Source organism: Aquarana catesbeiana, linkage group LG05 (genome assembly GCF_042186555.1).
Source record: "Aquarana catesbeiana isolate 2022-GZ linkage group LG05, ASM4218655v1, whole genome shotgun sequence".
In the NCBI taxonomy this organism is placed as follows: domain Eukaryota; kingdom Metazoa; phylum Chordata; class Amphibia; order Anura; family Ranidae; genus Aquarana; species Aquarana catesbeiana.
The window spans coordinates 550,605,294-550,617,617 of record NC_133328.1 but is presented as its reverse complement, the minus strand read 5'-3'; the positions used below and the strand labels follow the sequence as shown (position 1 = coordinate 550,617,617).

The 12,324-nt window shown below is 39.3% G+C and overlaps 1 protein-coding gene across 1 annotated transcript in view; it reads left to right on the top strand.

Annotated features, from left to right (window-relative positions):
- The window catches only part of ZBTB10 (zinc finger and BTB domain containing 10), a 37,803-nt gene extending 25,956 nt beyond the window's left edge, over window positions 1-11,847 (top strand). The window contains exons 4-5 of the mRNA XM_073631857.1: window positions 732-913; window positions 6,066-11,847. Coding sequence (XP_073487958.1) covers window positions 732-913; window positions 6,066-6,461 — 578 coding nt within the window. The 3' untranslated portion in view covers window positions 6,462-11,847. The remainder of the gene's footprint in view (window positions 1-731; window positions 914-6,065) is intronic.
- Window positions 11,848-12,324: the final 477 nt, after the last annotated feature.

The window sequence follows — 12,324 nt, the reverse complement described above, 5'->3', positions numbered from 1 at the left end:
CTTCCTGGAATCTTCAAAGCAGCACTGTTTGTTTATCCACAGGTGTCCTTTACCCGTATAGGCAGTTTTTTCGTAAAGGTAAACTAACACTTTAAAATGAGATTTAAAGTGTTTGTAAAGGCTGAAGGATTTTTACCTTCATGTATTCTATGCATGAAGGTAAAAAACCTTTCCTGTGTAACAGCCCCCCCTCTAATACTTGCCTGATCTTCCTTCATCGATGTGCACGAGAGCCTCACCTCTCTGTGGACTCTCCCTCCTCATTGGCTAAGACAGCAGTGGGAGCCATTGGCTCTCACTGCTGTCAACAATCACAGCCAGTGAGCCAATGAGGAGAAAGAGGGGGCAAGGTCGAGCCATGGACCTTAAATTGACTTGTAGCATTGCAAGCTGCTTGCTCTGGGGGCACTTGGCAGGAGGAAGGGGCCAAGAGTGCGGTGGGGGACCCGAGAAGAAGATGGTCAAAAACACTGCACAGGGCAGGTAAGTATAACATGTTTGTTATTTTGTTAATAAAGTCAACTTTTTTTTTTTTTTTAAATCAAACTAAACATTGAATTCTACTTTAAAACCTAGTTTTTAGTTTCTCTTCTATGAATTAGTCTTGTATAAAAATAGCTTGTAGGAGTATGGGAATGTTCCTTCCATTGCAGTGAACTGACTTCTGAATCTACACATTCACACTTGTCAGCCGTTCATTATTGTCTACAATATTTTTTTTTATTTTTTAGGAGATGCATCCACTGGGCTAATGAACATGAATAAATTAAAATGTCCTCACTGCAACTATGTCGCAAAATACAGAAGAACACTTAAAAGACACTTACTCATTCACACAGGAGTGAGATCTTTTAGCTGTGACATCTGTGGAAAGCTGTTTACTAGAAGAGAGCATGTCAAGAGACATTCCTTGGTAAGTTTTACTTCTCAAGGCTCTATATAAAATGTATTGTTTTTGAGCATAAGTTAATATTTGAAGAGTACACCAGCATATTGGTCAGATCATCTCTCCAACTTCTCATTTGTTTCTTGGAAGCATTGCAATTTGCAGTTTACTTTTTTGTTTCCTATGTGTTATAGAGCTGCACGATTCTGGGAAAAATGAGAATCGCGATTCTTTTGCTTAGAATACAGATCACGATTCTTTAAAATGGTTAAATTTAAAAGAGAAAAATCAGCTGTAGAGGGCGCATGCGCAATCAACACGCCACTCGCTCCCGATGCTCGGGGCTGGTTATTCATTTAATACAGCAAGGGGTGGATGCTTTTCTCAAAGGGGCGGATGTATAGTTAACCATACAGCCGCCCCTTTGAGAAAAGCATCCGTCCCTTGCTGTCTTTATAACCATATATACACCTGCCCCTTTGAGAAAAGTATCCGCCCCTTGCTGTATTAAATAACCAGCCCCGAGCATTGGGAGCGAGCGGCGTGTTGATTGCGCTTGCGCAGTTCAGGCCGGCACTATGCTGACTGACGTCAGTTCCGATATCGGCGCCATTTGCGTTCCACGCTGGTTCCGTGCTTCCGACTGGGAGATCCTGAAAATCGAGCTAATCCAGCTTGCAGATCGCGTGGGGGGTTGAATCGAAATCGCGATCTTATATACGATTAATCGTGCAGCTCTAATGTGTTACACCAAGTCTTGGTACTTAATGACAACCATGTCAACCAGTGTGTAAAAAAAAAAAAAAAAATAGATTCAGGGTAGATTCATGGCCTGTCTTGTAAAGGTATGTATTTCTTCTTCTTACATAGAATTAGCCATATTCTGTCATTCGCAGAAAAAAGCAGTGTACAATCACATTATGCTGAAGACTCTCTAATGTAAGCGTGTGAAAATAAGGCTGGTTATAAATGTTTTTGTTTTTTTTTTTTTATTCTGCCAGCAGGCTGATTGTGGTGGGAGACAGATTCTCCCAACCACACATGAAAGGTGGATGGAGGAATCTTCTCCGCTGTGCTGTTGTATTCGGGCATCGGGACTTCTCCACTGTCATAAAACACTGATCAACAGCTGCAACCAATTGACTGCAAACCACTGATCAGCAAAAGTTTTCCAACACACCCACTCGACTGACGTTGCTTGTTAGATTGCTGTTGAACGAGAACAGCCATACATGGATCAAAATTCGAACGGTTCAGCAGAAATTTCGATCCATCTTTGGGCAGCTTTATAGAGCCTTCCCTAGCTAATCATTGGACATTCATGATGATACTGTGTGTAACTCTTTTATAAACTACAATTTATGGCCAAATTCCCAAGTCAGCAGTTATCAAAAACACTGGCATACGTGTTTATATTCTTGGGAATCAATATTCACTTCTGGCTTCTAAAAGGGAGCATGTTTATTAAAAGAAGTATGGGATTTTTTTTTTTTTTTAAGAATCATACTTCCCTATCTGGATGCAGCATCGGTCCCCCTGTGCCTCCAAGACTGAGAACTGAGCGATCAAACGCCACTGATCGCTCAGTTCTCCCTGAACAGAGTGCTGGTGACTCAGTCAAAGCTAGGACCCCCCCCCCCCGTTCACTGGAGTGTTGGGCTGTGGAGGGGGGCAGGAGCGGCTGGCTCAGGCTCTGAGGCTCGCTGAGAGGCTGAACCATGTGCTGGTTCAGGGTTGTGGGCAGATCCCGCCCATATTGTCGCGATCTTGCCCCAGCCTTGACTGGCTTTGTGACGTGGTTGACTGTGGGCTTCGGTCTGCTGAAAAAGGGTCACAGGAGTCCAGAACAAACTGCACTCCTGTGATCCACAGGAGAGAAGTACAGCCAAACAAGCTACTTTTACAAGTGTATGTGCTTACTACCCTCTTTCATTTAAATAATAAGTTCACCTTTACAGAAAAAATAGTAAATGCACAATATTTTTGTGGAAAAAAAGTGCGTTTTACGGTTTCCTGCAGAATCCTGGAATGTATTGCACCCACGATCAGTAAATCATGGGTGCAATGTGTGCTCCCCCAGACAAGTACTCTGCTTCTGTACGGGCTTTCCACTTGAAAGCCAGCGGATGTGTCAGTGGACTACGGTAGTGCCAATCAGCACCCCTTGCAGCCCATTGAAACTATAAGTCTCTCTGCCGTGGTGAATGACGGTACTTGTAGTTTATTCATGTAACCTGTTCCAAAGGTGAACCTATCCTTGACATTTTTAACCACTTCAGCCTTGGAAGAACTTACCCCCTTCCTGACCAGAGCACTTTTTGCGATTTGGCACTGCGTCACTTTAACTGACAATTGCGCGTTCGTGCGACGTTGTACAAAAACAAAATTGACATCCTTTTTTTTTTTTTTTTTTCCCCCCACAAATAGAGCTTTCTTTTGGTGGTATTTGATCGCCTCTGTGGTTTTTATTTTTTGCGCTATAAACAAAAAAAGTGACAATTTTGAAAAAAAACTCATTATTTTGTACTGTTTGTTATAATAAATATCCCCCAAAAATATATAAACATTTTTTTTTTTTCCTCAGTTTAGGCCGATATGTATTCTACATATTTTTGGTAAAAAAAAAAATCGCAATAAGCGTGTATCGATTGGTTTGCGCAAAAGTTATAGCGCCTACAAATAGGGGATAGATTTATAGCATTTTTATTATTTATTTATTTTACTAGTAATGGCGGCAATCTGCAATTTATTTATTTATTTTTTTATCGTGGCTGCGACATTATGACGGACCCATCGGACAATTTTGAAACATTTTTGGAACCATTGGCATTAATACATCAATCAGTGCGATTAAAAATGCATTGATTACTGTAAAAATGTCACTGGCAGTGAAGGGGTTAACACTAGGTGGCGATGAAGGGGTTAACTGTGTTCCCTGGGAGGTGATTCTAACTGAAGGGGGAGGGACTAACTACAGAAAGTGACGATCGTGGTTCCTAGCTAATAGGAACACACGATCTGTCACTCCTGTCACGATCGCTCTTGGCCGGCGGTCATTGCGACCATCGGCCACGAGCATGGGCATGCGCCTGCTATCCAGACCCCACAAGATCACGTACAGTAATGTGATTTCGCGCAGGGGAGCCAACCTGCCGCAGTAAAATTGCGGCAGCTGGTCCGGAAGCGGTTAAAATAAAATCTTTATTTTTTATCTTCATTGTCATTTTTTTAATTTTATTTATTTTTGTTTTTTTGTTTTGTTTTTTTTTTTTTTTTTTTTTTCCTAAAGTGATATCATCACTAAGTCTCTGGGCTTTACTATGCATTGCAGGCAGATCATGGCTTGTGGGAGGAGCTGACAGGGTGCTGTACATAACATTCAGAAAATACCACAGCATCCTACCTCCGTATGCTTCTAAGGATCCCTTAAACCTGATGCAAGCAATGGGCTGGTTTTTGGAGGAGTTAAAGGAGTTGTTGTAAAGGCAGAAGGTTTTTTTATCGTGATGCATTCTATGCATTAAAGTGGATGTAAATCCTCACATATACCCAGTGAAGTGAACAGCCTCAGATGATACAGAGTTGAAACAAATCTCCCTACATAAGTTTCTTACATGTATATCTGCTGTCTTCAGCTTTATATACTGTTTAGAAAGTGCACGTCCTGTTAGAATTCTTGCCATACACTGTGAGGCAGCTGATTGGAGGAAAGGCACACACCCCTCCCCACATAGGCTTAAAAAGGAAGAAGCAATGCAGAGCTGTGCTGTGAATAGACCAGCTCTCTGCTAATCTATTTATATCACCCACCGACACAAAATTCAGCCTGGTTTTATCACAGTTGATGGAGAACTTGTCAGAAGTTATGATGATAACAGAAGAACAAAGCAGGAGAAAGGGCTTTGAAGAGATAAGAAAACACTACAGAAATGTGCCCAGCTCAAATTCCATGCATGGGGTTTGCATCAACTTTAAGATATAAAAAAAAAACAAAAAAAACTTCTATGTGTATAGCAGCCTCCGCAGAACCCCCTAATACTTACCCGAGCCCCAGCGATGTCCACAAGCCTCTCGGCCGCCCCTGACAGTCCCTCCTGATTGGCTGAGACACAGCAGCAGTGCCAATCAGGAGAAAGGGGGTGGGGCCTGAGTGGCAGCTCCATGTCTGAATGGTCACATGGAGCTGCAGCTTGGATCTGGTGCCCCCATAGCAAGCTTCTTGCTGTGGGGGCAATCGATAGGAGGTAGCAGCCAGGAGCAGCAAAGTGGGACCTGAGAAGAAGAGGATCGGGGCTGCTCTGTGCAAAACCAATTGCACAAAGGAGGTAAGTATAACATGCTTGTTATTTAAAAAAGAGACTTTACAATCATTTTTTTAAGCAAGTATCTAAATGCCTTGATTGGTGGATGTAATTCTGGGGTTGTGGTCCTTCATGGGAAGGCTGCATTTGCATGCAAACTGCCCTAAGTAGTGCCCACATGTGATGCTGAGCCTCCATGACTGAATTAATCCAATGGATGGTTGAATCCAATGAATAAAAGGGTGGATCGGGCACAGTAAGGGCTCTCACACAGGCATTGGAAATAGGTGGTTGGGTCCCCCTTTTTGGCTTCCCGAATGCCTACCAATGATACTCAAAATTGTTCCCATGGGGAGTGGATGGAGGTGTTCACATTGCAGCATTAGTGTTGCAGCGAGGCAAAAATAACTCTGCCTGCTGCATTTAGCAAGTGTTGATGCTTTGCAACCGCCTCCCTTCACTTCTATTGAAACGCACCACAACCACATGGTTAACACGTCTCTGCCAGTGCATTTACTGTGCGGTTGCAAATCGTCAAAATTGATAATTTTCCATTTTAACCTAGTAAAAAACCACACAGGGTGTTTGAGAAGTGTTGCCTGATGCAACATGAACGCCTGTACAACACATCCTAAATGCTCATATTAATATACTATAAGTGTGCTAATGCACTTTTTTTAGGCTGCTTTAAAATTTTTACACAAGTGTGAAGGGAGCCATAAGGCTGAGGAGGAATGTTCATTCGATATATGAAACCTGATTATCTGTTTTGTGCTTTCTTTCCACTGTTCATGGAGTAGACCTGTTTTGTGGTTTTTAAAATACATTTGTACAATTCTGCAATTCTTATGCCTGTCTTTATTTCACTTCATGTCTAGGTGCATAAAAAAGACAAGAAATACAAGTGCATGGTATGTAAAAAGATCTTCATGCTCGCAGCAAGTGTAGGAATTCGGCATGGATCTCGGCGCTATGGAGTTTGCGTAGACTGTGTGGATAAATCCCAACCAGGACTCCAAGAGGCGGGTGTAGAGCAAGTGACGGATGACTTCCCTAGAGATGAAGAATACGATGACAATGACCCTGTAGAGACAGTAGATGCAGATGATGACCTGGTGGATGAAGGAGAAGATCCGAATGATCATACTCGATGGTCAGAGCAAAATGACGCCTCACGCTGGGGAGAACAGAATGATCCTTCACAGTGGGAAAGACAGAAACCCCAGCCTCGATGGGACGGATCAGGAGATGTTTGTATGACAATAGACGACTGACTGACTGCCAATAGGCATTTCAACTCAAGGGTGCTGCAGCTGGACAGGATGCTTAATTTGATTGATGATTCGTCATTGAACTGAAGGCTTGTAAAACATGGTACCGTGCTGGACAATAGTTATTGCTGTGAAAACTGTAGGGTCAAAGCCTTATAGCAAAAAATATCTTTTTTTAATTTTATTTTATTTTTTCCAGTAATTTGCACAGGACTGTACAGAATACAGCCATTTGGATGAAATTTACAGAGTCCTAACATCTCCAATCAGTTATCAAAGAAATGTATTTTTTATTTATAGGATATAGCTATGTTGGTCCTATCAAAGTCTAAATACTACTAATGTAATGTTAATACGTGTATCAGTTTTGGTTAGAATGAAAAGCAATGATGAATCGTGGTATGAATGTGATGTTCCTTACACTACTAGAAGAGTGGGACATATTATTAAATATATTGAGAACTTTTTTTCCTCACTGTAGGGATCCGGCTGCACTGCTTTAAGCTCAGCTGCAGGTCTTTATTTGATTTAAAAAGTTCTCAGCTTCTTTGGGGGAATTTGTGGTGGAGGTTCTTTGTGGAATTTAAAGCAGTGCTAGCTTTAGATCACTTTTTTTGCCCACCTGTAGAAGTTAGATCTTGATATTGAATGATTCACTGTAATGGTATTCACATCCTGTTAAGTTATTTTTACTATTTGTCGGCTCTTTGTGGCAACCTATGTTTCTACTGTTCTGTCTCTGAAAATTGCGTCAAGCTGAGCGCTCAAGTCATGTATTTGTCTTGTCATGAGCTGCGGTGGTTGTCTACATTTGCATCATATAAAGGGATTACTGATCAGGAGTGATTTGCAAGTCACTCTGGACTGTAGTTGTTTTATTAGTTCAGTTACACGATCATAAATTGCTGCTTCTATCTTTTTTCTTTACCCCTTTCTTTTCCCCTCATACTGCGCAGACATTGGCTGTATGCAGTTTTTTATAATCTGGCAGAAAAGAATGCTCCAGCTTGCGTTTTGATCTCCTTGTGTTAAAAGTGAGGATACAATGTACCCTTCACAGTTTTCCTGACTTTAGCACTTGGCTATTTGCCCACAATTTTATTTTTCTCGGTGTAGTTTTTTTTACTCTGATGATAAAGTACTCTTTGTCTTGGCTGGGTGCATAGCTGCTTCCTTGCCCATGTGTCATGCTCTGTACTATTTTCCAATCACTGTGGACTGATTGAAGCTACCCCAGCACTGCCCATTGATCATGTATATGCGGGTGTCATTGACACAAATCTGTGGCCGACTATACATTAGATGAATTTCTGTGGGGATGTGACTAGTCTGAACACCAATGGAGCTTACTGCTATAATATGTAATTGCGAGCACACATTTGCAGTTTGCCAAGAAACTAGCTTGAAAATCAAATTACAATTCAACCAAATGGCTGGTAAGACAAGAGTCCATCCTCAGCAAGATCTAGGATGTTTCACTGGAAGTAATGAAATATCCAATGGGATATGACTAGCCTGTTGCTGCCCACACATGCGTCAATGTTTGCATAGATCTTTTTGTGGATGCAATTAGTATTTTCAGTTGTATTTATAGTTTTTATTTTTATGCTGTTTTGTCAAAAATATCACGTTTTGATTCTATTAAAATGGTCGTACATTTTTCATGCCTTTTTTATTTAATTTATATCACCTTGAAAATATTCAGACAAAATAATAGAGTATCACAATGATTTGATTAAAATTGTATGTAGACCTAGCTAAAATCCTGTGTGACTTGTCCCATATTGCTTTGAACACCTTTTGTGTACAGATACCTCCCTCAGCTGGGGCAGCATGAATTACTTTCCATATCTAGCTAATCAAACACTGCTGAGCAGAAAGCTGGTATATAAATTCCCATTATTCTGATAAATCTGTGTATTTCCAGGAAGCCTTATCTAGACAATAGCCAGGTCGGTATTTCCGACCAGTGCTCTTAGATTGATCCACATATAAGGAACTGTGTGAACCAAGACCTGTTGGGTGGTAATAAGCTAGAGAAAGTGATGTGAGTTGGTGACTTTTCCACCTAGTTTTCAGTACAAGGCCACGTTTCTACATTGATTGTTGTTTGGTTTTACGAGCTGCAGACAGACCTTTTTGGAAGCCCTCTCTTCTCTACTCAGGTGAAAGTTGTGAATTTGAAGTCTAATGGAATGGAATAGTCAGATGTAGGAATTTTGAGAGAATTGGTTGGAATTAAGACGTCTCGCTTGAACTGCTAGTAGCAAAGAGCCGCAGCAATTGGTGGCACAGAGCCTGTCCGAGCCTATACGTACTGTATGTTGTCATATTATTGCTTTGTATCATTTTCTTGCTTTTATAATAAGTTGAAATCAGTTGTAATAGCTCTTTGGAGTTATGTGTAGACTGCCAGGCAATTCTGAGTGCTCAAGCAAATTTCTTGTTATCTAAATGCTTTATTATTGTCCCTTCATGTCAGGTTGAAGTTTTCAGATATGTACAAACTGCAATTATCTTTACAGTTTTATTATTTATTTTATAAATATATATATTTTTGGGGGAGCAATATTGCAATGACTATCTGTTTAGAGAAGTAATGGAGTCATAGATCATGAGCTTGTATCTTTTGCCCTCACCAATATTTTTTTTTTTTTTTTTCCTGCTTCTGACTCTTGATGTATCTTTTGGCCAAGAAAGTGGACATTTAGAGCAATCCCCAGTACTATCCAAGAATAAGAATTTTGTAACCTTATTTGTCAAATTGAGAGAACTGCCAGATAACTTCACCAACCAGTTTTAAACTGCACTGCAAACATTGCAGAGAAATGAAAAGTTGGAAACTGATTTCTAAGTGTTTTATTGGGGATGGTTCTTCCATCAGACAGTTTAAGGGCTCCTTCACACTGTGTGCAGTAAGATGCTTTTTTTTTAATTTGTACTGGATCAACGCAGGTCACTGAAAGGGCACATAGAAAACAGTGTGTACATTTTTTTTTTTTTTTTTTTTATACCACAATGTTGTGCACATGTGTGTTGCAGTGCATTACGTGTTAAAATGCAACCTGTCTTCATTTTAATGCAACACATAGGAACACATGTAAATGCAATTGAACCTAAAGAGAAAAAAAAATGGTCCATGGACCTGTCACTTACAACGGATGACATGAACAGAACACACATGCCAATTTGCATAAAAATGCAGTGCATATGAAAATGCATGGTAAAAGCACATTGATGCACATGCATTTTCAATATGTTGCTGTGATTTTTTTTTTTTTTTATGTGCAATATGGTGTGAAAGAACCCTTACAAATAAAAGCCCATTAATAATCCAATTGTTCCAATTGCTTTACGGTAATCCTGCTATTTTCTTTTTCTTCATTCTTAATTGGTCAGTGCCTGTTATCACCCTCTAGTTAACTCATTACATGGCCCAACAGATTTCCAGTTCTCAAAATATTTGCTGGAATCTGTTGTAACACTTAACCTGTGTGTGGTCATCTTTTAGGAAGGTTTGGATTGAAAAAATGTATGGAATAAGAACAGGGAAAAGGGGAAGATCTGCCCTCAAGTTTCATTTCACTGGTAAATATTAATTCTGATTGGCACGAGCAACTTCTTTCTTAAATTTTTTTTTTTTTTTTTTTTTTTTTTTGGTTGCTTTTCCATTTTATATGTGCCCCTAATTCTGCCTATATGCATGGTCATTTGTAAAATGCTTCTACCATATTCATCAACTGTTAGGCTACATTCATACTGGCGATTTAGGTTGGTGCGAATTGCATCAGTGGGAATCTGATTCCTGCTCCGGCTAGGTGCGGCTACTGGCCCTGTTTACTATATAATGAATGGCCGCAGCTATTCATGACTCTGCACAGCCAGTGATTACCTGCGGCCACCAGCATCCTGTCATTATTAGTGAACTGGGCCAGCAGCTACACCTAGCTGCTCAGAGTGGCAGCAGGGATCAGAAGGTTCCTGCTGCTACCATTTGCAGCGGCCTAAATCGCCAGTGTGAGTGTAGCCTTGATCACAAAAATGAACTGTCCTATTCAGCTGAACTTCTACTGTTTATAGAAACTGTTGTGTAGGGTTGTATTTTGATTTGAAAGTGGTTAAAGTTGCCTGAAAATTTCCATGTGTATGGCAAGCATAACCGTGGAAGAAAGAAAGCGAAAACCTACCTCAGAAACCAGGATACAGTTGTCGCTATGTCGTGAATGGATTAACTAGAGGTCAAATAACAAGCTCCTCCCAGAATCAGAATAATTTTGATGCTCAATTAAAAAAAAAAACACTCCTACATGGTGGCAATTCTCAATGCAATTGGGAGCTGATTTTTTTTTTTTTTTTTTTTTTTTTTTCCTTGCCCTTTCCGGTGATCACAGCAAATTCTGGCAATAAGAGTGACAGGCAGACTTTTTTTTTTTTTTTCTTCTTTTTACCATTACTCTGTGAGACATCCACTTTACTGTGACCAGCTTTATTTGTGGAGGTGTCTATGGGAAGAATTGTATGGTAGTTTGTTTTTGTTTTTTTTTTTTTGTTTTTTTATTTTTTTTTTTTCCTTTCCGTAAAAATAGCAGGTTTTTTAATATATCTAAATGCTCAGTTATGGGCCATGCACAACTGAAAAAAAGGTGAGAAATAAATTCACACCTGCAACAAATATTTCATGAGTGACTGCTGCTGTTTGGAAAACTGTTGCAAAGTGTCACTGCTGCTTTTAATATCTCACTAAACGGGTTTGCTGTGTAAATTATAATAAATTTAGTTACTAAGTAATTATTACAGTCCCTTTGCCTAACATGAATTGGCTTGTAATTGTTAGTGGTAGGAATTTCTGGGAGCTAATATTGTTTTTTTCTTTTATATGTCTCTGAAAGTATAATACCTCCTAAATGTAAAAATCTGAGTAACTGTTCTTTTTCTGTTTGGTGGGGTCCAAAATAGATTTAGTTTGTTTAAAAAGAGACTATTTTAAAACGTGAAATTTATGTTTTGCTTTGTGAATATGTAAGTAGTGTAAGTCTTATTCCCCCCCCCCCCCTTTTTTTTTTTTTTCTTCTCCTTTCAGACTCCTATAGTTTGCTCCTTGTAGAACTGTCAATATATACATACATATATATAAATATTATAATATATATATACATTTCACAAAAATCTGCTTTATTAGGAGCAAACTCACTCAGAACTTAGAACTTTGGACCTGGCTTTAAATTCTATTGTGCATTATTTTATTTTTTTTCCTTTTACACAAGATCTTATTCTCTTGAAAAAAAAGAGTCCTTTTACTACTTCAATCATTTATGTATATTCGATAAATTATGACCAAATGTGATGTTAGATTGCATACAGTAAATTTAAATATACACTTGGTACACTACAGTATTGTTGTGGCGTTTAACTTTCCAGGAAACTGGTCATGTATGAATTTCCAGCACTGTATGGTATGTATGCCTCTGGTAATGAAAGTGAAAATATATAATGTATGAATGAAATCTGTGTGTGTATGAATGCAAAAGTGAAGTGTACTACTAAGCAACAATGCCCTGTAATTAGGAAATGTGCAGCAATGCTGTAAATGAGTAGCTTCTAACAAAATATTGTAAATATTGCACTGCCCAGTTGTGTCAGAGCAATGTTTACATGCTCATAATGTAGCATATGCACTTTTGCCTGAAAATTTTTATATATGTGTATATATATATCTGTCTCTCTCTCTATCTAATTTTTCAAAATATTAGTACATTTGTAGTGGAACAGCAGAACTAAAGCTGGCCATACCTTACACAATTTTCTTATTCAATTTCTTTTTGATTTACCTTCAACAAGCAGGGCCCTCTGAAACTGTACTGTCTGC